This window comes from Silurus meridionalis, chromosome 6, assembly GCF_014805685.1.
Source record: "Silurus meridionalis isolate SWU-2019-XX chromosome 6, ASM1480568v1, whole genome shotgun sequence".
Taxonomy (NCBI): domain Eukaryota; kingdom Metazoa; phylum Chordata; class Actinopteri; order Siluriformes; family Siluridae; genus Silurus; species Silurus meridionalis.
In genome coordinates, this window is record NC_060889.1 from 19,733,672 (window position 1) to 19,759,316 (window position 25,645).

General features: G+C 37.2%; 1 protein-coding gene, 1 long non-coding RNA gene and 5 other non-coding genes across 9 annotated transcripts; 6 read left to right on the top strand and 1 right to left on the bottom strand.

Moving 5' to 3' along the window:
- Positions 1-1,934: 1,934 nt before the first annotated feature.
- tm4sf5 (transmembrane 4 L six family member 5) lies at positions 1,935-18,988 on the bottom strand. Of its 3 annotated transcripts, none has more exons than XM_046852346.1 (6): positions 17,237-18,988; positions 4,296-4,364; positions 3,808-3,888; positions 3,356-3,504; positions 2,976-3,165; positions 1,935-2,482 (listed from the first exon to the last, which is right to left on the bottom strand). In XM_046852346.1, the coding sequence occupies exons 1-6, from the start codon at positions 17,318-17,320 to the stop codon at positions 2,465-2,467; spliced, it is 591 nt and encodes a 196-aa protein (XP_046708302.1). In that variant the 5' UTR covers positions 17,321-18,988; the 3' UTR covers positions 1,935-2,464. The 3 variants fall into 3 exon arrangements, with proteins under 3 accessions (XP_046708302.1, XP_046708303.1, XP_046708300.1); XM_046852347.1 differs by lacking the exon at positions 17,237-18,988 and adding an exon at positions 9,927-10,478; XM_046852344.1 differs by lacking the exon at positions 17,237-18,988 and having other exon boundaries at positions 4,296-4,799.
- Positions 6,265-24,270, top strand: LOC124387784. The gene is made up of 2 exons (XR_006926227.1): positions 6,265-7,412; positions 23,952-24,270. It is a non-coding gene; the product is annotated as an uncharacterized LOC124387784 (long non-coding RNA).
- LOC124388187 lies at positions 9,984-10,147 on the top strand. The gene has a single exon (XR_006926369.1). It is a non-coding gene; the product is annotated as a U1 spliceosomal RNA (small nuclear RNA).
- LOC124388192 lies at positions 16,392-16,582 on the top strand. The gene has a single exon (XR_006926373.1). It is a non-coding gene; the product is annotated as a U2 spliceosomal RNA (small nuclear RNA).
- Positions 17,294-17,457, top strand: LOC124388186. Its single transcript, XR_006926368.1, has one exon. It is a non-coding gene; the product is annotated as a U1 spliceosomal RNA (small nuclear RNA).
- LOC124388194 lies at positions 22,931-23,121 on the top strand. The gene has a single exon (XR_006926374.1). It is a non-coding gene; the product is annotated as a U2 spliceosomal RNA (small nuclear RNA).
- Positions 24,054-24,217, top strand: LOC124388188. Its single transcript, XR_006926370.1, has one exon. It is a non-coding gene; the product is annotated as a U1 spliceosomal RNA (small nuclear RNA).
- Positions 24,271-25,645: the final 1,375 nt, after the last annotated feature.

Here is a 25,645-nt window from a genome sequence, read left to right on the forward strand (position 1 = left end):
CAAAGGGCACTGTTGAAACGCTACCTGGTCGTGGCAGAAAGAAGATGCTGACTTCGACTGCTGTGCGCTACCTGAAGCGTAGAGTGGAGAAAAGTCCCCGTGTGACTGCTGAGGAACTGAGAAAAGATTTGTCAGATGTGGGTACTGAAGTTTCTGCTCAGACAATACGGCGCACCCTGCGTAATGAAGGCCTCCATGCCAGAACTCCCAGGCGCACCCCCTTGCTGTCCCCAAAGAATAAGAAGAGTCGACTGCAGTATGCCAAAAGTCATGTGGACAAACCACAGAAGTTTTGGGATAGTGTTCTGTGGACTGATGAAACAAAATTAGAACTGTTTGGGCCCATGGATCAACGCTATGTTTGGAGGAGGAAGAACAAGGCCTATGAAGAAAAGAACACCTTGCCTACTGTGAAGCATGGCGGGGGGTCAATCATGCTTTGGGGCTGTTTTGCTTCTGCAGGTACTGGGAAGCTTCAGCGTGCAAGGTACCATGAATTCTCTTCAGTACCAGGAGATATTGGATGACAATGTGATGCAGTCCGTCACAAACCTGAGGCTTGGAAGACGTTGGACCTTTCAACAGGACAATGATCCCAAGCATACCTCCAAGTCCACTAGAGCATGGTTGCAGATTAAAGGCTGGAACATTTTGAAGTGGCCATCGCAGTCACCAGACTTAAATCCGATTGAGAACCTCTGGTGGGACTTAAAGAAAGCAGTTGCAGTGCGCAAGCCTAAGAATGTGACTGAACTGGAGGCTTTTGCCCATGATGAATGGCGAAGATACCCGTAGATCGCTGCAAGACACTTGTGTCAAGCTATGCTTCACGCTTAAAAGCTGTTATAACTGTAAAAGGATGTTGTACTAAGTACTAAGATTGAATGTCACTTGGGGGTTGAATAAAACTGATAATGATGTGAGCTCAGAAAAGACATTTGTGGTTATTTCATTATAAATGTTATGTTATCTTTGTCTGACCTACACGTGCCTCTTTGATTTAATTGTAAGCAGGATGACTGAATGATCATAATTAATGTCAAACCGACCAAAACAATCAATTTCAGTGGGGGTTAAATAATTTTGAACACAACTGTATATATATATATATATATATATATATATATATATATATATATATATATATACACACACACACACACACACACATATATATATATATATATTTATAATGCAAACTGTTATAATTTTGCAATTATATGACATAATTCCATAAGCACCCTTGAGTCTTGTACTGATTTGAACCCATAAAAGAGAATAAGTACACTCAGAGATCTCCTCACCAGATATGGCCAAGACACCATGGTATGTTTATATTTATCAGTTAATGGAGTTTATCCAAAGTGGAGCATAGCTAGACAGTTTGTCACCACCGATAAGTCACTATTAAGGTTTGTAGCTTCCTTAAAGTGTGTATCATAATCCAGATTGAGTATATTTCCTGTCTGCATTAAAGCCTTTGAGTGCCGAAAAACTTTACTGATGATTACAGGCTTAGTACTTGTTATTAGTCACATTAAGATGACCTAAAAATATTATTACTTATAAAAATTTTATCCATAGCTGTAATGGAATCAACATCAATAACACTGAGATAACTACACAATGATGATTTCTACAAACACGTTCCATTCTAAGTTTCTTTTGAGCTGTTCGAACAGCTCTAAATGTTTCTTTTGCCACATGGATGGTGCTGATCCTGCATTCGAACAGGATCTAGTTCAAACTGGTGAGCAGTGCAATTTAAAACACAGATGCAGTGTCCAAGTAAATACATAAGATCTCAATGAATGTGCTTTATAGTTTAGTATTCTGAATATATTATGAAAATATTAGGATTAAACGTTCCAGTCTGCAGAGATCACATAAATATTGTTATGTGTGTTACATTACTATATGTGTATACTGAAGGGTCAAAGGTAAACATTTTATTAGAGCTTCAAGCTTTATGCAAAGATTTTACACAATTACACAATCTTATTATCTGGCCTTAGAGCTTCAAACTTTATGTAAAGATATTACACAATCTTAGTGAATCATTAACACATTTATGCTATATAAAGTTAATAATTGATTGTTATAGCAATATAAATAACACAGTGACATCAAAAGTAGATATCTAAGCTATATTCACATATGCAGTGTTGCTTTCAGATGACTGAATTTAATCTCTTCAATTCTGCTGCTTTGAGACAATGTACGTTGTTAAAAGCGCTATAGAAATAAAATTGATTTGACTTGACTTGACTGACAGTGAATACACTATAAAAAAATAGATCTATTTTGAATTAATGATTAAAATTGCATGTTTAAGCACAGTCATTTTTAATTTGTTCATGTAGATCACCTTAATAAATAGATATGTATGTGACTTATCTATCAGTGACGAAAATATGTATTGTAGAATTTAATTCCATGACTCTGTCTTGATAATATCTTCCACTCACAAACCTCCATCATCCTGCAAAAGAAAAATACATGTATAAAAGATGATTTCTCTCTGTGGGATCTTAAAATTTGGGTTTCTACTTCTGTGTGGAAAAAAAAAAACTATTACAAACAAAACGTTTGTGACACACTTAAACATTAAAATAAACTATTTAAAATGTTGCTGATTCTTTCGTAGATTTTGTTGTTTTCTTTTAAAATGAATTTTCAAATACAAGCCAAGGTTTTTAAGATATAATCTAGAGTAGGAAATGTATCCCACTATACCAGCTTTCAGTGTTTCCATGATGAGAGTGCACTTAACCATCTTACAGCCACTGACACAAAGTGCAAACGATATGCTTATTTGCCCCCCCGTTACTAAACGTGTAACCATTAATAAGGTTAGGGTTCACATTTCAGATTGGCCATAAATGTATCACTGATTATTCAATTTATTGAGCCATCTACTTGTCTCCAACTCCCTATCAAACCACTACAGAACATTTGTGAAACTTTTGATTTACCTCTGGCCTTTTTCGACAGTCCCCACATATACAACCCATGCAGCCATTAATAACCTGGATCCCAAGAAGCACAATCTGCAGGAGACCCAGGCCTAGTATGATGGAGAAGAGAACGATGTGCCAGAGAACTACGTTTTCCGGGAAAATACAGACAGACCACTGAGTTTTATCCACCAAGTAACTGGTGGTACTGAGAGAGAGAGAGAGAGAGAGAGAGAGAAGATAATATAAGTAATATAATATAAGTAAAATAATATAAGGCATTTCGTTAATTAAAATCTCAAACAGGTTCATTCAGAGCTAAAGCATTTAATGTACTCAATTACAAAATAGACATTATTAAAATTATTTAGTTTGACTTGAGTCTAGGGATTAGCTACTTTTCGGGTTTTTTCGGGTCAAACGGATATACCCAGGTCCCTGATTCAACACGGCACTTTGGTCCAATAGCCAGTGCTGAGGATGCCACGCTGGTGCTGTATATTGCCCCAATCAAACCAAATGCAGAGGAAAACACAGAGTTCAGCATCTACAGACACACAGACACAAACACACATTTGACTTATTAAAACTAAGGTTGTTTTTACATGGCCTATGTATTAGAGTAAATAAATAGAGTTGTGCTTAAATCTAAACCTCTTGCACAGGTTTGAAAAGTAAGTGGTCAAACAGAGTCGATTAGTGATTTACAAAGTTGATTTGTGAAATTGTGTGGACTACTTTCTATTTAAATTTCAGTTTACTTGTTTCTACTTTTACAGTTACAAGTGTTCCTTTTTTCCATATATATTAGATTTGAACATTCCCCTGAAAATAGAGTAGTTTTGCTCACACGGCAGCGATTTCCACAGCAGCCATACCCACAGCAACCCTTTCCACCAGCTTTGATAGCTGAACAGCTTGGACACAACATCTAAGGAAAAATGAAATGTCATTAAACAAAAATCTAAAAGAACTTCTATTACTGGTCATTACTGATCAATTGTATACCAGCTGTTTACATTTAATCGTATGACTTTATGATGTTGACATGGGTAAAAACTTTAATTACAATTGTACATAATCCACTATGACTCACTTAATACAGTTTATTTAATAGTCATCTAATGTTACAAGAGAAATCAGAAATCTTAAAATAATATTATTTCTCCAAAACATAGAGACTGAGACCTAAGAGTAATAGATAATAAATAACACTAAATATATGGATAGTAAATAAGCAGTTGTCTATATAGCCAATTATCTTTGTTTCATAGCTACATTTTTTTAAAATTACATTTCTGGTACAACCATGAAACAAAAACAAAAAATTTTACTTACAAATAAGCCCCCTCCAAGGAATCCTCCCAGCAGCCAGACCTGTAGGGAGATCTGATAATTTTCTAAAACCTTGCCATCGGGGAAGAACAAAAGCAGGTTGGCAATCATACACAGAAATGCAGAGGGCAACAGTATTAAACCCACTAACCGTGCACACTTTCCTGTACAACACATCTTTAAAAAAATGTGACCCAATTTAAGACCCTTAAAACAGAACCAAGATCATATAAGCTCAAAATAACATCAGCGCTTCTGTGCCTCAAAAGTCAAAAGAAGATGTGTGCATTACAGAGCAAAATGAGGATTAGTGCCCCAGCTAATGAAGGACACACCGTGCTAATCTAAAACTCCTGCATGACCTTTGATATGTGTTCATATTTACTGATCTACTATCAGTGTCGTTTATGGTTTGTGAACACAAGTGAGTACCTGTCTACAAAATTTATACAGTTGCAGTTGATTGTTAGTGATATAAAATAAAATGATTTATTGATCATTCCAGGTGTGTGTGTTTTGAGAATTATAACTTTTGATATTCTGCTATAAAACCTGGATTTGGACCAAATGCAATTAAAATTTATTTTCCAAGTACAACTTTCCATCATTTGAATACAATTAAAATAAAAAATTATTTATGGGAATATACTCATATCTTCTTCTTCTTCTTTCGGCTGCTCCCATTAGGGGTCACCACAGCGGCTTATCCCTCTTCATACTACACTGTCCTCTACATGTACCCGCATACCATCTTCATTTACTACACCCATAAACCTCCTCCTTGGCCTTCCACTTTTCCTCCTTCTACTGATATACCTCATGTCCCTCTTCTGCACATGTTTAAACCATCTTAATCAGGCCTCTCTCACTTTGTCCCCAAAATGTCCTACATGCGCTGTCCCTCTAATAAACTTGTTTCTAATCTTGTCTATTCTTTTCACTCCCAATGAAAATCTTCAGCTCTGCTACCTTCAGCTCCACCTCCTGTCTTTAAGTCAATGGCACTGACTCTAAATGACACAACATCACAGGTCTCACCACAGTCCTAAAAACTCTTAAAACCCTTTTATCACAAATCACTCCTACCACTTTTCTCCACCCACTCCAGCCTGTGTGCACTCTTTTTTTCATTCTCTAACACACTCTCCATTACTTTGCACTGTTGACCCCAGGTACCTAAACTCCACCTTCACCACCTCTTCTCCCTGCAACCGCACCACTTCACTGCCCTCCCTTTTATTCACACACATGTACTCTGTCTTACTCCTACTGAGTTTTATTCCCCTTCTCTCCAGTGCATACCTCCATCTCTCCAGGCTCTTCCCAACTGCTCCCTACTCTCACCACAAATCACAATATCATCCGCAAACATCATAATCCACGGAGACTCCTGTCTGACTTCGTCTGTCAACCTGTTCATCAGCACTGCAAACAGGAAAGGGCTTAGAGCCGATCCTTGATGCAGATCCAACGACGCCTTGAACCAGTCTGTCGTTCCTACTGCACACTTCACTGCTGTCACACTGTCCTCATACATGTCCTGCATCACCCTCATATACTTCTCTGCCACACCTGACTTCCTCATACAATACCACAACTCCTCGTACGCTTTCTCTAAATCCACAAACACACAATGCAACTCCTTCTGACTTTCTATATACTTCTCCATCAACATTCTCAAAGCAAATATTGTGTCTGTAGTGCTTTTCCTGCTCCATTCCTCAGGCATCCTCTGACCTTCCAAAATTTTGTTGACAATCTGGTTAAAATTCTTAACATCTCTCCTAAACATCTCAATGCTTCTACTGGTATGTCATCTGGTCCAACCAACTTTCCACTCTTTATCCTCTTATTAGTTGCTATTACTTACTAATCCTATCCACTTCCTGCTTCACCATCTCCACATTATCCAACCTTCTCTCTCTCTCATTTTCCTCATTCATCAGCTGCTCAAAATACTCCTGCCAACACACTCTCCTCACTAGTCAACACATTTCCATCTCCATCCTTTATTGCTCTAACTTAGCTTTTGCTACATCCCTTTTACCTGCTGCCACATCTCATTGTTCTCCTGACTACTTGTCTTATCTCTCTGCCCACTCATCCAGCACCTCTTCACCACCACGGAGCCCCTGTCTGACCTCTTCCCTAAACCTCACACTACAGTCTTCCTATTTTAGTTTACACTATCTTGTTCTTTTTTTCAGTCCTCACTCTCCTCCTTTTCTTCTTCACCTCAAAAGCCATCCTACAAACCATCATCCGATACTGTCTAGCTATGCTCTCTCTGTAGACGTCTTCCTCTCCTCCTTCTCATCCTTTGGCCAACAATAGCCCAATTTCCACCAATACCCTGTTGGCTGACAATACCTGTGGCAGTAGTTGGTAACCTGGCAAATCCGGTATGCAATTCTGATTCGTGATCCACATATTTGATAACGCAACCCTCCCCATTTATCCGGGCTTGGGACTGGCACTAAGAATGCACTGGCTTGTGCAACCATAATGGCTGGGTTGGAATTTACTCATATACTGCATATATTAATACATTGATTTTAGTTATAGATAGTGTAAAAGCAAAAAAAGTACTATACATAATGTAAACATTTCTCCCTATTATATTTTCAAATAGGCTTTTACATAGATTGTTGCTGCACAGACTAAAGGAGGCTTAAATGTGAGCACAACATAATATTCTCTGAGATAATTAAAGGTATAAAATATGCCTTTCGTCATTTAAAATGTAATTTAATATTTTTTTTAGTTGTCATTGCATTATTCATTTTTAGCTCATTGTATGTTCACCCCTATGCGGTAACGATGTTAAATAAGTTTTGACCTCTGTGGGTTTTCACAGGAAGGAAGTGTTCCGTTGATGGGCGTGGTTTAAATATTAGCATGCTAATGTTATCATTAGCCAAATAATTTCCCAAAAAATGCCCAATTTTTTACCTATTTTATTTGTGGGGCAAAGTTTTGTTCCATGTTTGAATTAAAATAATAAATGTTTATTTAAATAGTTAGCCACTCTTTGGTTAAAGATCCATCCGTGCGCCTTTATGTCTGAAGTTTTTTTTCAGTTTATTTATTTGTTTGTAGCTCTTAATTCACCTTGTGCAGGTAAGAGCATTTGTTTTGTACACTTTTATAACATTATTTCTAAATTATAGTTGCCATGGTTCTTCTCATGTATCATTTTATTATATTAAAAAATAAATAGAAAACTTTATTCTGTAATTTGCTTAACTGTTGATGTTTTATTATTTAATTTATAGTTAAGGGAAACAAAGTATTATGAGAAACAATCCAATTTATTTTACAATAGAGTTCAATGTGTAATGCTTTGTGGCCCCTAATGAGAGACATTAAGCATGAAGTGGGGATTGTGATTTTTTTCCTTCTTCTTTTCTTTCCCCCTCTTCTCATATTTGGCATGGTAAATCAAGGAGTAGGCCTAGTAGGCCCTGTGCAGTTGTTGCCCACATTGGGATCAGTGCCTTTACCAAAATTAGTGAAGAAATAAATATGTTCTGTTTTAAGAAATAATGTCTATATTAAATGTTTTTGCGAAACAGTCACTGTCCCAAATGGCTAGTAAAAGCCATGAGGTTATTCTCCTAGTCCACACAGATGTTTTATTGTTGATGTTTTCCAGGACTTTGGTTAGTAATAAAGAATGTCTTGGACACCCCTCAAAACTCCATTACATTCAGTGATTTATAAATTTCATCATTATTTTATCCATTCCTTCACTAAATTAGAAATTCTCACACAGAGCCATTCAAATGGCCTACTTTTGAGAAATAGTAGCAGTGGTAGAGACACTACACTTCTGATTTAGAGGTTGCATACTGCTCTTTAAATTAGATAAATTATGTTGTTCTGGATAATGCTGTCTGCCTCATGGCATAAATTAAATCAGCCAACTATTAAATGTTTATGCAATACACAATAATTGTCATTATTGTAATTTAGATCATTAATCATAGCTGGCGCATTGTCCTTTTTTTTTTTTTTTTGTAATTTATCATGTACAATTTGCAACTGTACTACATTATTTGTTAAATAATTAAGAAAACACATGGTATGATTTTAATAACTGGAAAAAATGGATGGACCTAAAGGACACAAAGAAAATATGTGAGAGCAAAGAAAATATGCTTTGGTGTGGAAGACCAAATGTAAAACCATTGAACATCACCGGGATATACATGATTGCTGACCGAACCACAGTCCCCCTCTCACACGTCAGTGTATGACCTCTCTAATGCTCTTCTAGTTGAATAAACACAATTTTCCACAGGGACTGTTGACTGTGAAAGCCTACTGTGAAAGGCCGTCCTAGAAGTCCCTTGGGGTTATTAAAACAGCACCAGATGGACTACATTTAAAATGGGATGTTACAAAAAACATGTATGAATGTGATGGTCATGTGTCCACAAACTTTAGGCTATATAATGTAGTTCTTTAGTTTAGTTCATAAAAGAGAATTTACATTTGCGGCATTTATCAGACGCCCTTGTCCAGAGTGACGTACAAAAGTTCTTTGAGTCTCTAGCAATGAATAAATCTACACTGGTACACCAGATTACAAACTTAATATAAATATAACTCAGAATAAAATACAGAAATACAGTATAGATGGCACTTGTGAGCACTCTCTTGAAGCTCTAAATTAAACATAGGAAAGATAATTCTCCATTTGGCATTTCAGCAACATGTTGTCCATGACCCTTTTTAGGATGGGGCAATTTACAAAGGATTGCATTATGACTGTTATCTCTGTAATTTCTGCTTTCTGCAATATCTTATTTGAGCACCAATAATTAGATTAGATTGGTGTTATACTGTAGTGTAGTGTCTGACAATTTTCCACACACAAAAATCCACAAAGACTAGCTTTCTATGCCTAAGAGAAGTTCTTCTGTTTGCCTGGAGGAAGCTTGGTTTGCTGGCTGCATACTAGTTTTTTCCCACATTTACAACTACTATGTCACGTGGCATGTCGACTGTTGCTTGCTTTACTGGGGACCTAATTTGATTAATCCCATAATAAAGTTTAGTTTTGTGTGTGTGTGTGTGTGTGTGTGTGTGTGTGTGTGTGTGTGTGTTAGCGCTCAGCAGTACATCCGGGAACGGTGCACCCCATTATAAAGTGAAAGGAAAGATTTCTGGAAGCATTTTAGTAAATGCTGAGTGCTCGTGCAGGAAAACAGTGTTAGTATCGAATTTTAAGTCAGTGATCCGATATGAATTGACACATTCCACATCATGAATGATTTTCTTGAAATGCGGGTTTTATATATTTTTTTATAATGCGTTGATGAAAGGAAACAGTGAAGGATCAGGAAATCTGTTCTGTGTATAAATTCTTCCCTGCTCCTGGACCGACTATTGTGATTTGATGTCTCGAGTAAAAGAGGAAAGACTCTACTTCCGGCATTGCGTCGTTCTCATTACATATTCAGAACAATGCATTGTGGGAAATTTCACTCTGTTCACTAGATCTTTTTTTTTTTTTTTTTATATATATAAAAGACCAGTCTTTCAGAAACACGTGATTTATTAGGAGTGTTTAGATTGTACGGTTTTCCATGTGCATGTGTGTGTAATAAATGAGGAAATGTCACTCACCATGATGGTAAAGTGTGTGTGTGATGGTGACGGCGCTCCACAGGCCGTTTCCAACTCATACTTACCTGGCAGGGGAGATACCATGATCAAGAAGGTGGTTCACCCAGGGCGAGGCTCAACCATTGTACTCCGGTTGTGCTGACCCCTGCGAATTCCCCAAATGTGGGAATCTCGACTGCATAATTTATGGTAGTGGGGGACTGCGTTCGCGCTCTCCCCTGATTTCACTGGTGAAAAAAAGATTTATTATTATATTAGGTTGTATTTCTTATGATTTATTTTTTTATTATATCAAAATATTAAGATATGTATCATTTATATGTGTTATGTATTAAAGAACAGTAAAGTAATATTGTTTTTTTTCCCCCCAAAGTTTTAGTTTAGTCCAACACATGAAATAAGAATCTTATTCACTGTACTAGCGTTCACTGTCCCAAATTTTACAGTCACTGTACCAGTCACACTGTAGACTAAAATTCACATAGTAGTTTAACTATGTGATCTAATTTAGACAGCTCAACACTAGAACAACAGAGTACATTTTAAAAGTGCTAACACGACAAAAGTAAAAATAGTGAAGGAGTCTGAATACTGTATGAATGCACTGTATATTTTGGTATTGTAGGTTCACTACAAAGACAGATACATTGGTAGGTAGGTCTGTCTTTGTTTACCTACATTTATGGAATTTGGCAGACACCCTTATCCACAATGACTTACAAAAGTGCTTCTAATGTCTTCATCAATACATACATTCTAATGATGGTTCATCAGAAAACGTACTAAGAATGCAAAATATTGGGGGGAGAGAATAGAGTTATTTTAAGTGCTAATTTAATTGTCTGTGGTTAAAAAAGGGAGAGAGGGGGGGCAATGAGGAAAGTGGGGAGAGGCAGTTGTCTGTAACTTGCTGCTGTGGTGGAGAAAAAATTGTCAGGGTCAGGAAGGGATAAAAGGATGCAGGAAGCTACAAAGGAAGAAGAGATACATTGATAGTCTTGGTGAGTAGGAGAGAAATACTAATAGTTAGATGTAAGACAGACTAGTAGATTGGTATATAAAGAGGAAAAGCTAAACACCAGGGCTGTTGTGGTTGTGCATCAAGGGCAGTTGTTGAAGGTCAGTGAAAGAGAATGCAGAAGGGAAAAGCCTGAAAAACGTGATAGATAGTTTCCTAGCAGTCCAGGACTGTGGTAGATGACAACAAGTAGGTTGATTGGAGAGATAACAGTAGAAGCTTAGAAGTCAATTGATGAGACATGGTGAGAGGTTTAGACAACATCTCTTACACAAGAACAGATCTGCTACACCTGCTACTTTTACTTGAAGCATGGGAAAAAGCATAAGCAGAAGAAAGAGCAGCCAGCAAATTTAATCAAACTTCCATGTTGAAGTGATAAATTATTAATTAATATTAGGATAATTGGTCAATGTATATGTTCAATCAGCAAGAAAAGGAGGAGGAGATAATAATAATCCAACTGTTCAAATCACTTCATATATTTCTAGCCTGAGCATAAACATTTTAACTTTACATGTGTTTATTGTACTGGAAATGTATTTATCTGGCATTTCATAAAATGTCAGTAATCGTGTAGTGCTCAGTTTTAGTTTTGATGATGTAATTCAGTTTAGGAGCATGTCCCAGTGAAGGACAATTGATTCAACGCATTTTTGTTTTTAACTTTTCCCATTTAAAAAAACAACATGAAGACACACGAAGACACTCGGAGTGTAACACAATGCCACTGTTGTTTTACTATTTGTGTCTACTGTTTCACTTTAGTGAAGCAGAAACTCGAAAAGAATCCACTGAAGTGTCACAAAAAGACACTTTTCGATCTCTGTATCTATTTTAACATCATAAAACATGTCATGATTGTGTAGCTTTTAATTAATGGGCAGTCAAACTGCTTTTGCTTCAGCATGTGAAAAGAATATAAACATGAATATATACTGTTTTTTTTTCTTCACTGTCTTATGTAACGTTTTGCTGCAGATTAAACAGGCTTTGAGTTTTAAACCAATATAGTGTAGTAGCGCCCCCTTCAGGACGTCTTAGTTAAAAGCCTTTAATGTGGTACAGTATAGGGTTAGGGTATACCGGTAAAAGCTACATTTATACAGGAAACTAATAGATAATAAACAACATTCGAGTGTAGTTAGCAAATCTGAGAGTTCGCTTAGCATTGCTGAGAAGGCGGCATGGCAAGGTAAGATGTATTAGTAGTCAGCAGGGGAGCTCTCTGATGAAGTTTGCTTAATTCATTAATTAACCCCTTGTCTCTAAAAAAAAATCATCAGAAATGTAAATGTCAAGTCAAGAAGTTTTTATTGTCATTTCAAGCATATATAGCTGACGCAGTACACAGTGAAATGGACAACATAAACAGAACCCTGGTGCTACATTAAACAACATAAAGCTACATAACAGAAAAGAGCTATGGACTAGTAAGTGGCCTCGCCACATAAAGTGCATCGTGTGCAACCTGGTGCAAACAGTGCAAGACAGACAGTGCAAAGACAACACAAGACAGTGTAGGACAAATACACAAGAAAAACAAAATAGCGCCGCTAGTAAACCTACTGTATATTAAACAGTGCAGTGTGTAAAAGAGTACTGAGTACAGGAGTGTACCTTGTAATTGAGCAAAATGTCAAAAAAGGGTTTGTGCAAAACAGCAATAGCAGCAGTCAAAAAGATGTACAAAAACAGAATGTAAACAGTTTGTAATAATGAAGTGATATAATAGCGGTGGTGCTGAAGACATGGATGTGTGAAGTGAGTACAAATGTGTGTTGAATCCGGGTTGTACAGGTCTGTCACACAGTTTGGGTGTATGTGTTCATGAGTTTTAGTTCATTTCTGTGTTGAGAAACCTGATGGTGTGAGGGAAGAATTGATATTTATATTAAGTTTGTAATCTTGTGTACCAGTGTAGATTTATTCATTGCTAGAGACTCAAAGCACTTTTGTACGTCGCTCTGGATTAGGGCGTCTGCTAAATGCCGCAAATGTAAATTTAAGAAACTGTTGCACAGTCTAAATGTGGTGGCCCGATGATCTTCTCAGCTGTCCTCACTATCCTCTGTAGGGTCTTTGCCATCCGAGACGGTGAAGTTCCCAAACCAGGCAGTGATGCAGCTGCTCAGAATGCTCTCAGAATGCTCTGTAGAACATGGTCAGGATGGGGGAAGGACGATGGGCTTTCCTCAGCCTTCTCAGGAATTAGAGAAGCTGCTGGGGTTTCTTGGTGATAAAGCTGGTGTTAAGTGACCAAGTAAAGTTCTCTGCCAGATGAACACCAAGGAATTTGGTGCTCTTGACGATCTCCATGGAGGATCCTTCAATGATCAGTGGAGAATGGTCGCTCTGTGTTCTCCTGAAGTCAACAACCATCTCTTTTTTTTTGTCAATGTTCAGAGACAGTTTGTTCGCTCCACACCAGGCTGTTAACTGTTGCACCTCCTCTCTGTATGCTGACTCATCATTCTTCCTGATGAGACCCACTGCGGTCGTGTCATCGGCGAACTTGATGATGTGATTCGAGCTGTGCATTGCTACACATTTGTAGGTCAGCAGAGTGAACAGCAGTGGACTGAGCACACAGCCCTGAAGTGCCCCAGTGTTCAGTGTGGTGGTGCTGTTTTCGATCCGGACTGACTGAGTGCTCCCAGTTAGGAAGTCTATGATCCAGTTACAGAGGTGTTCAGGCCCATTAGGCTCAGAGGGATAATTGTGTTGAATGCTGAAGTGAAATCTATGAACAGCATTCGTTCATATGAGTCCTTGTTGTCCAGGTGGGTGAGGGCCAGATAAAGGGTCGTGGAGATGGCATCGACCGTGGATCGGTTTGGACGATACGCAAACTGCATGGGGTCCAGTGAGGGTGGAAGCTGGGTCTTGATGTTCCTCATGACGAGCCTCTCGAAGTACTTCATCACGATGGGTGTGAGAGCGACTGGACGATAGTCACTGAGGCAGGAGACTGTACACTTCTTCGGCACTGGAACGATGGCCGTTGTCTTGAGGCATGTAGGAACAACGGCGCTGCTCATGGAGATGTTAAAAATGTCGGTAAAGACATCTGCTAGCTATTCTGCACATTCCCTGAGCACTCTGCCTAGAATGTTGTCTGGTCCAGCAGACTTCGTGGCTTAACTCTGCATAAAGTTTTCCTCACTTCAGTTGTGGTTAGACAGAGCACCTGGTAACTGGAAGGAGGGGTGGTCTTCCTCTACATTTAGTGCATCTAGGAGGGAGGCATCATGGTCACAGGCAGTTGAAGTTGTCTTGTAGTTTGTGATCAACTGGGTGCCCTGCCACATGCGCCGGGTGTCTCCGCTGACCTGGAAGTGGCTTTGGATTATCTTGCCGTGCGTGCGCTTTGCCTCGCTGATGGCACGGGACAGTTTGACCCTCGCTGTCTTTAAGGCCGTCTTGTCCCCTGCTCACGTCATTAATGCACTTGCCGATGTAGCTGGTCACTGCTGACCTGTACTCCTCCACTGTTGGTTGCAGCCTCCCTGATCATGTCCCAGTCAGGGCATGTAAAGCAGTCCTGAAGAGCAGACATGGATCCTGCAGGCCAGGTTTTCACCTGCTTTCGAGCTGTATGTATTTTGAGAATGTATCTAGTTATAAACAACTAAGTGCATTAAGTGCATTATTTGTAAATACAGATTTTATTTGAACTGTTGCTTCTAGTAGTAAAAAAATAAATACAAGCAAGAGCTGTCCATGTTGTTTATCTGAGGTTTTGATGTGATGTGCCTGGTGTGAAATCGGTGTAACACTTAATAACTTATCATACACACTGACTTCTATGCTTCTATTGAACAATTCTATCATACTTATCTTACACAATACAATCAGCCTAATTATATAATATATGTCAAAGCTGAAGAATTCTTAAACTGGTAGGCAATTGGTGTTTAGTAATCTAGGTGATTAGAAATGCTCGACTTTTACAGATATCATGTCGAAATTCAGAAGATGCCTAAAGATATTAATATTTATATATTTCAGTGGAAGAAAATTAATGCACTTTTATTTACTGTCTGTCTGGTACAAGAACACCAATTACATATTCAGTTTCTGGCTACTAACTATTTTTTTTCAGTTATATTTGATGCACAGCATTTTTAGGACTCTGCTGTGTTGTTTGGCTGTGAAGTCGCCATCTATGAAGTTTTCTTTTAAAGAAACGGGTAGAATGATTTAGTTTTAAAGGTGTTTATATAACTTTATTAAGACTTTATACAAAACATTCTGGTAAATATATACTGTTTTAAATATTATCCTTTTAATATTATAATAATAACTAATTCCTCATTAGTGGTTTTAATTCTGTTTGTTCTATTCATTGCTATTTATGTCTGTAATTCAACATTGTCCTAAATGTTTAACATCCTTAGAGTGAACAATGCTGAAATAAACATAATGAAACTAGAGTAATTTAGCAAAGCAGGGAAGAAGTTAGACCTACATAAAGTCTGCTATTGAGACTGTTTAAGTAGATGAACTTTGTGAAAAAAAGTTTTTAATATTTTATTTTATTTTATTTATTTTTATTTATTAATTATTAACTGATTTTTGCTCTAATTACAAAGCTGCTCTTCACTGAAACACACAAAGTCTGTTTATTTATTGCAAGATGGTAAAGACGTCACCCTGTAAAAATAAAGAGGACTTGGAGCAAAATCTGATGTATATAACACACTGGGTTAAATGGTGTATGTGTTGTTGAGACATTGCACAGGTTCTCTCTTGTCTACAGGTTTAGACACTGCACTTTCTCTTTTAATTTTTATTTCGATTCATGTTAAAACTGCAAACTCGAACATGATGTGAACCTCTGTGCCACTGAATACAAGTTTTATTAACGATGATGCATGTTTACATTCTCTCTGTGGTTTAACATAAAAAAATGTATCTAAAACATTTAAGAAATGTGAATAGTGTAGATTATTGTTGGCCATTTTGTATTTTTCCTCTGCAGTACCACATTTGGCCACAAAGGAGCGATTTATAATGATCTATTTAACCAGAAACCATATTTTCTTTTTCTCAGTTTAAAATGCTGACTTTAATACGTCTAATATTCGTTTTACATAAATTTACATTTAGTTTATTTATCTGTTTAGAAAATAGTTTAATATCTGTTGTAGTTAAGATTGTGTCTCTCTGATTGGTCAGTTTCTGAGCTCATTTGCATTTCCTATTCCTCCTCTTTCAGTCCAGACTTTTAAAGAGTTTTTTCTTCTTAATGTTTTTGTATTTGCTTCAATGTAAAATGTTGTGTAGTTTATGACATGGTAGTTGATGGTTCATGGTTATTGTACATGGAAGGTAACGGTGTAGTTTATGTAGTTTATTAAATCTCCTGTAAATAAGTCAGTGTCTGCAGTCCTCCTGAGTTGTGTAGTGAAGTAAGTCTCTCTTCGTGTTTTTTCTCTAAAGGTATCGCTTCTCGGCCTTTTGGCTAAGATCAAGTGTAGTATCTGTTCTTATCAGTTTAATATCTGATACGTCCCCTACCCGGGGACCATATATTAAATTGATTTTTGGAACAGGGAGATGGAATAGGGGCTTGCTCCGTCCACTCCACGCATCGACCCGGTATTGCAGTACATCCGGGAACGGTGCACCCCATAATAAAGTGAAAGAAAGATTATAACATTCTTTATCACCTCTACTTTTTATAATTTTATATAAGCGAAGTTGTGCATACGAGATGATTGTAGTTAAATGTGTTCAGTGTACAGTGAATAATTCTAGTAGAAGTTATAGTTAAGGATGTAGGATCAGTGTGTGCTCATTTACTACCGGCTTTATTTCTTTAAATTATTATTTTAACACGATTTAAATCTCAACTTTCAGCGATTATAACAACCACAACAATATTGTGTACAGTTAAACTTAATGTGGCACTAAATACTTAAAAAACGACGTCTCTGAAACATACAATTAATAAATCATAACTAATAAATGAATATCAGTCAGACTCATTACCGGCCGAGCAGTTGATATATAGTGAGAAATTTTAAAGTATTTGTCTGATTTATTTGTGGTGATTTGTGGTCTGGAGTCAGACTAAAAAAGGAACTAATTTACTTCCGGGATCGCTCTTAGCTCTTATTACGTATTCAGAGCATTGCATCATGGGAAATTTCATTCTGCTCACAACATATTTAAAAAAAATGCTAAATAATTGACGTCGTTCAGAAACACGGTATTCGTTATGAGTGTTTAGATTGTACGGTTTTCCATGTGCATGTGTGTGTAATAAATGAGAAATGTCACTCACCATGATGGTAAAGTGTGTGTGTGATGGTGACGGCGCTCCACAGTCCGTTTCCAACTCATACTTACCTGGCAGGGGAGATACCATGATCAAGAAGGTGGTTCACCCAGGGCGAGGCTCAACCATTGCACTCCGGTTGTGCTGACCCCTGCGAATTCCCCAAATGTGGGAATCTCGACTGCATAATTTATGGTAGTGGGGGACTGCGTTCGCGCTCTCCCCTGATTTCACTGGTGAAAAATAGATGCAAATGATTTTATTACTATGTGAAACTGTCGACGTTTTTGTTTCTGTTAAAATAATTCATTATAAACTCACTTTAAAACAGTGACTTTTTTCTTTTTTGTTACACAGCGTTTCTTTCGTTCAAATTTATTTTCTCTTCACCAAAGCTGGTGTTATGGACTTGAGATACCCAAATATAACAACTCACTGTAGACCATTCCGCCTTCTGATTGGCTGAGATTCAACACTCACTGTAGCAGTCACATTGTAGACTGAATGTAGAATAATTAACAAATAGTAGTTTAATTATGTGCTCTAATTTAGACATTTTATTGACTTCTAGAACCAAGAGAAAAAAAATCAATAGTGGGACCAAACTAAGTTAATTAATTTTTTTTTAAAGTTACGTAGTCATGCCCTGATTAATGTTTATTTTGGTAGTATAAAGTAGGTAGACCTGGCTTTTCTTTTTCCTACATTTACATTTATGGTATATGACAGACACCCTTATCCAAAGTGTCTTAAAAATGCTTAAAGTCTTCATCAGGAAATCTATTTTAATGATGGTTCATTTGGACACAAAACTAAAAATACATCAGTGTAAAACTGTTGGGAGAGAAAACTGTTAGATAATTATTATTATTATTATTTTTTTTTTTAGAAGTGCTAAATTAATACCCATTGGAGGACTTGCATTTGCATTTAGACATTGTATGAAGACTGCTAGAGACTCAGCTGGATATCAAGTGGAAGTTTGTTCTACCACCTAGACGCCAGAAGAGCCAGTGTTTTGAGTAGTGAAGAAAAGATATGAAGTTTGTGTAGTTTGAACTTCCAACCTTTTCCAGCTTTTGGTCGTAAAAGGCGGTTTCAGGAAAAGTTACTGTACAAAATCAGATCATTGTCAAGATGTGATCTCTTCCACTTTCTCTCTGATGCACATAATTCTACTAGACTGCAGTGTAACAATTCCAATAGCCAAGTAGCATGACATGATGTCTTCCTGGATTAAGAGCATAGCAGGCAAAGAGAGAGTAAGTGATGAGGAAAATGAGGAGAGGAAGGTATCTGTGACTAAAAAAGTGTCAGGGTCAGAGAGGGCTAAAATGCCTTTGTCAGCTCCAGAGGAAGAAGACACAGTGAGATGGTTTTATTGAGTAGGAGATCAATAATGATAGTCAGATGTAAGCAGAGCAAGTAGTATAATAGTAGCAAGCGATGATTGGAGACGTGTTGCAGGGTCGCATGGATATCAGTAAGTGTAGTTAGCAAATAGGAGAGTTCACTTAGTATTGCTGAGGAGTGGGCATGTTAAGGTGAGATGTATTGGTAGTCAGCAGGGGAGCTCTCTGATAAAGCTTATGTCATTATTAATTAACTGTTATACTTATCTTACATAATACAGTCACCCTCTCGATGCACTCTGTCTCACTGAGACCTGGATTAAACCAGGTGATTATATGGGTCTAAACGAGTCGACACCGTCAGGATATGTTTATAAGCATGAGCCCGTCAGACTGGTCGTGGGGGTGTAGGAACCATTTATACTGCTTCTCTTAATGTTAGTCAGATGTTAGGATTCAGCTTTAAATCATTTGAAGTGCTCGTTCTTAGAGTTGTACTTTCGGACATACATAGTAAACTCGCTCTGGTCACCGTGTACAGACCCCCAGGGCCCTACGCTGATTTTCTTCAAGAGTTTGCTTGTTTTCTATCAGATCTCTTGATCAATTTTGATAAAGTGCTGCTTGTAGGAGATTTTAATATTCATGTAGATGATGTAAACGATGCTCTAGGATTATCATTTGTTGACTTATTAAACTCTTTTGGGGTTAAACAAAACGTCACCAGACCAACTCATCGCTTTAACCACACACTAGACTTAATAATATCCACGGAGCAGACGTCACTGATATAGATATTTTACCTCAGGTGATGACATCACAGACCATTACCTCATACTGTACACACTACCGGTAGAGCAGATTAGCCGTGTTGCACCACGTTATCGACCTGGTAGGACTATTGTTCCAACCACTAAGGACAGATTCGTAAATAACCTGCCTGATTTATCTCAATTTCTCACTAAACCCATAACTACTATTAATCTTGATGAGATAACTAAGAACATAGACCTTATCCTCACTAGCACATTAGACACCGTTGCCCTATCCGGTTAAAAAGGTTAGAGACCAAGCACCTGCATCTTGGTATAATAGTCATACACATGCCCTCAAGAGAACAGCACGTAATCTGGAGAAAATGGAGGAAAACTAAATTGGAGGTATTTAGAATCGCGTATAAAGACAGTATGCTCAGCTACAGGCAGGCGCTAAAAGCTGCTAGAGCTGAACACCTGAGCAAACTTATAGAAAACAACAAAAACAATCCCAGGTTCCTTTTCAGTACAGTAGCTAAACTAACTACAAATCAGGGCTCTGAAAATTGTGTTCCATCACAGTTTAGTAGTGAGGACTTTATGATTTTCTTCACTGAAAAATAGATAACATTAGAAAAACAATTGTGGCAGTTCAACCTCTTACAGCATCTCCTGAGACAGTGTTACCTTCAACTCCACAACTCCACTGTTTTACATGTATAGGACAGGAAGAGCTGTATAATGTTATTGCCAAAGCTAAATCGACAACATGTCAGTTAGATCCAATTCCTACTAAATTACTGAAGGAAGTGTTATATACAACTGGTGAGCCTCTTCTAAATATTATTAACTCCTCACTATCTTTAGGTCACGTCCTAAATCCCTCAAGTTAGCAGTTATTAAGCCCCTCATTAAAAACCTAATCTGGATCCAAACACGTTATCAAATTACAGACCAATTTCAAATCTCCCATTTATGTCTAAGATTTTAGAAAAGATTGTCGCTGCACAGTTATGTTCCTACCTGCAAGAGAACAATATCTTTGAAGAATTTCAGTCAGGTTTTAGGCCCCATCATAGCACAGAAACTGCTCTAGTTAAAATAACTAATGACCTGTTTTTAGCTTCAGACCAAGGCTTCATCTCGCTGTTGGTTTTACTAGATCTTAGTGCTGCATTCGACACTATAGACCATGATCTCCTCCTAGATCGCTTACAAAATTACATCGGCATTCAGGGACAGGCATTAAGCTGGTTTAAATCCTACCTGTCCGATCGTTACCATTTCGTAGATTTGAATGGAGAGCTATCCAGGCTAATGCAAGTAAATTATGGCGTGCCGCAAGGTTCAGTTCTAGGACCCTGCTCTTCACAATATACATGCTTCCGTTAGGAAATATTATTAGAAGGCATGGAATTAGCTTCCATTGTTATGCTGATGATACTCAGCTATATATTTCATCTAAACCAGGCGATACAGCTCAATTAACCCGGATGACTGAGTGTGTTAAGGAACTAAGAGATTGGATGACCCATAACTTTCTACTTTTAAATTCTGATAAGACTGAGATTTTGCTCATCGGCCCAAAACTGGTATACAGACGCTCCAGCATCTCAACCTGCATTTAGACGGATGTTCTGTAACCACTAGTTCAACGGTAAAAGACCTGGGTGTTATTTTAGACAGCGACTTGTCTTTCAAAAATCACATCAATCAGGTTACAAAAACAGCCTTCTTTCACCTTAGAAATATTTCTAAGCTAAGAAATATGTTGTCTATATCCGATGCAGAGAAGCTCGTCCATGCGTTTATGACCTCCAGAATAGACTACTGTAATGCGTTACTAGGTGGATGTCCTGCTTCATTAATAAACAAGCTTCAGTTAGTCCAGAATGCAGCAGCCAGAGTTCTTACAAGGTCAAAAAAATATGATCACATAACCCCGATCTTATCGTCCCTACATTGGCTTCCTGTTAAGTTTCGAATAGACTACAAACTATTACTTCTCACTTATAAAGCACTAAATGGTTTGGCTCCCGTGTATCTATCCAGTCTTTTAACACGCTACAATCCGCCACGCTCCCTGAGATCTCAAAACTCTGGGCTTCTAGTAGTTCCTAGAATAGCAAAGTCCACTAAAGGTGGTAGAGCATTTTCACATTTAGCTCCTAAACTCTGGAATAGTCTTCCTGACGGTGTTCGGGCTCAGACACACTCACCCAATTTAAGTGTAGATTAAAACGTATCTTTTAGCAAAGCCTACACATAACACACATCACATCATAACCTTGTGCTCCAGAACATCTGATCACATGCACATTATCAACTTGTGCTGTCATAAACATAATGAAACTATAGCAGTTCATCCTAGCAGGAAGGATTTAAGACCTACATAATGCTATTGGGCCTGTTTAAGTAGATAAACCACAAAGCTGCTCTACGCCAAACCTCACCAAGTCTGTTTAATTATTTCAAGATAATAAAGACATGACACCCTGTAAAAATAAAGAAGACCTGGAGCAAAATCCGATCTATATAACCCAGTTTGTTCAATTTTGTATGTGTTGTTAAGACATTGCACAGGTGCTCTCTTGTCTACATTGTCCTTTTTTTCTATTCATTTTCTTTGGTCACGTTAAAACCTCAAACTTAAAGATACGTGATGCAAGACTGTGTACGGCTGAATACAAGTTTTATTAGTTTTGATACATGTCTAGATGGTCTCTGTGTCTTAATATTGAACATTTAACGAAAACGATTAAAGTAAGATATTTGAATCTTGTAGATCAGGGGTCCTCAACCACTAAACTGGTACCAGATCATGGATCATTTGGTACTGGGCCATACAAAAGAATGAAAGAAAACTTTTACATTTTTAGTTTATTTCTATTTTATTGATTACATTTTCAAGATGACCAATTTCCATATTATAAAAACTATTGGTGAGCTACATTTCATTATATATGTAATTGAAAATAATAGTTAAATTATATAACATATATAATAGTAATATAATATTAAAATTGTCTTGTGTGAAACTTGGACGTGATGCAAAACAGGTTGGGGGACCACTTGTTTATATTATTGTTAGCACGGGCACATTTGTTTTAATGCAGTGCCACATTTGGCCACAGAGGGGCGACTCATTATAATCTCTTAAACCCGAAAACATATTTTAATATGCGTTTAAATTGCTGACGTTAATAAGTCTAATATATGTTTTACACTCCTGTTTAATTTAAAACCTGTTTAATTTAGTTTATATGTTTATTTGAAAAATAGTTTAATATCTGTTGTAGTTAAGATTGTGTCTCTCTGATTGGTCAGTTTCTGAGCTCATTTGCATTTCCTATTCCTCCTCTTTCAGTCCAGACTTTTAAAGAGTTTTTTCTTCTTAATGTTTTTGTATTTGCTTCAATGTAAAATGTTGTGTAGTTTATCACATGGTAGTTGATGGTACATGGTTATTGTACATGGAAGGTAACGGTGTAGTTTATGTAGTTTATTAAATCTCCTGTAAATAAGTCAGTGTCTGCAGTCCTCCTGAGTTGTGTAGTGAAGGAAGTCTCTCTTCGTGTTTTTTCTCTAAAGGTATCGCTTCTCGGCCTTTTGGCTAAGATCAAGTGTAGTATCTGTTCTTATCAGTTTAATATCTGATACGTCCCCTACCCGGGGACCATATATTAAATTGATTTTTGGAACAGGGAGATGGAATAGGGGCTTGCTCCGTCCACTCCACGCATCGACCCGGTATTGCAGTACATCCGGGAACGGTGCACCCCATAATAAAGTGAAAGAAAGATTTCTGATGGGATTTTAGCAGAAACTGAGTGTTTGTGTAATTAAACAGTGTGAGTGTTAATGATCTGTGATCAGATCCGTCTTCATTCTTTATTCTGTGATCGTGTATGAAGTGATTATGGGTGTCAAAACTAATTTTCACAGAAGATCACATCAGGATAATTATTACAATAATGCCATAATGGTTCCCCCTTAAAGGAGCATTTTACATAAACACACAGCCTTGTAAGGGGAAACTTCCAAATAATGAAGGCTCACTTTGACATACTTTTAGCTCCATGTTTGGTGTCAAAATACTGAAGTAGATTGTACACTTTCACAACCTCCACTGCCTCATAACACAAAAGACATACCGGATTTTCCTCCTTGAAGCACAAACATATATTCACCTTCCCATCTTTCTTGAAACAGCCTTCTATCTGCATACATTTTTCTCTTCCTGGACATTTTGGTAACATTGTTTGTATTTCTTAATTCGGAAAAAGGCACTGATGTGGAAACACTGCAATCTAGTGGTGGGATGCCGTCACTTCACTGGTAACATGATCGACATGCATTATGGGAAATGTAGTTTATGGTCAATGCACGCTTTTGATTAATTTATTATAAGATGATCACCTTTTCAGCTCTCGCGGGCCTTGAGTTTGACACATATACACTCCATCATGACTGAAGTGAATGACGCTCTTATTTTAATTTTAATTTTTTAAATTAAGAAAAAATAGAAAATACACACTTACACACTTATACACACTATGTAAAATACACTTATAGAAAATAAATGACGTCGTGTTTTTAAATGTGTTTTTGCAGAATGAAATTTCCCATGATGCAGTGCTCTGAATGCTCTGTCATTCACCATGATGGTAAAGTGTGTGTGTGATGGTGACGGCGCTCCACAGTCCGTTTCAACTCATACTTACCTGGCAGGGGAGATACCATGATCAAGAAGGTGGTTCACCCAGAGCAAGGCTCAACCATTGCACTCTGGTTGTGCTGACCCCTGCGAATTCCCCAAACGTGGAAATCTCGACTGCATAATTTATGATAGTGGGGGACTGCGTTCGCGCTCTCCCCTGATTTCACTGGTGAAGAATAGATATAAGTTTCTCGTTTGATTAGTATATAATTTGCATTTTGAAATGTCTGATTAATGTTTGTTTGTGTGCTTAGAAACTCAGCTGTGAGTTGTTAATAATTGCTTCAATAAACTGACAGTTGTTAAACAATTCAATGTTTTATATTAAATGTTAATTCACTGATTTCTTTCTCAAAGTTGTATTATGTTGAATTTACAGTGTCATGAGAAGTTATCTAATTTATTGTACAATAGAGCTCAATGTCTAATAAAGATATCAATGACCTCTAATGAGAGACATGAAGCTGGTCTTTATTATTTAAAGGTTACCATAAGTTAAGTTTGGCCCAAGGGTTGGAGTTTGGTCATCTATTTGCTATACCATTGATTTAGCAGGATGTTTTTACATAAGCATTTCGTCATCTTTTTTTTGTTGTCACTATTATCTAAAATTTTGCACTCTTTATAGCATTAGTATTCTGTATGTCAAAAATGTATTCTGGTTAATTATTCAGCACTTTATATATATATATATATATATATATATATATATATATATATATATATATATATATATATATATATATAATCAAATCAAATCAAATCAAATCCAATTTTATTTATTTTAAATAGTATATATAGTACAGACCAAAAGTTAGGACACACCTTCTCATTTAAAGAGTTTTCTTTATTTTCATGACTATGAAAATTGTAGAGTCACACTGAAGGCATCAAGGGCTATTTGACCAAGAAGGAGAGTGATGGGGTGCTGCGCCAGATGACCTGGCCTCCACAGTCACCGGACCTGAACCCCATCGAGATGGAAGGCAAAAGGGCCAACAAGTGCCAAGCATCTCTCTGGGAACTCCTTCAAGACTGTTGGAAGACCATTTCAGGTGACTACCTCTTAAAGCTCATCAAGAGAATGCCAAGAGTGTGCAAAGCAGTAATCAAAGCAAAAGGTGGCTACTTTGAAGAACCTAGAATATGACATTTTTCAGTTGTTTCACACTTTTTTGTTATGCATATAATTCCACATATAATTCCACGTGTTAATTCATTGTTTGCCTTCAGTGTGAATCTACAATTTTCATAGTCATGAAAATAAAGAAAACTCTTGAATGTGTCCAAACTTTTGGTCTGTCTTTATGCATTCGAGAGTCCCAAATTTTAGTCGTGCAAATTTTCCAGTCACTGTAAAGTGTTCCAGTCACCACGCTGAGGTGCTGCTATCCTCAAATGTTTCCACTTTTTAATAATAATGCAACTTTTTAAATGTCTAACTAGATGTAATATTTATTTTCAGGTGTGTCAAGCATTTTGAAGTGGACTTTATCAACATCCAAAGCGTTAAAGTGTATTCCTGTTAAACCATGCACATTTTTGTTACGCAAGAGGGACGTTATTTATTTTATATTATTCAGTATTT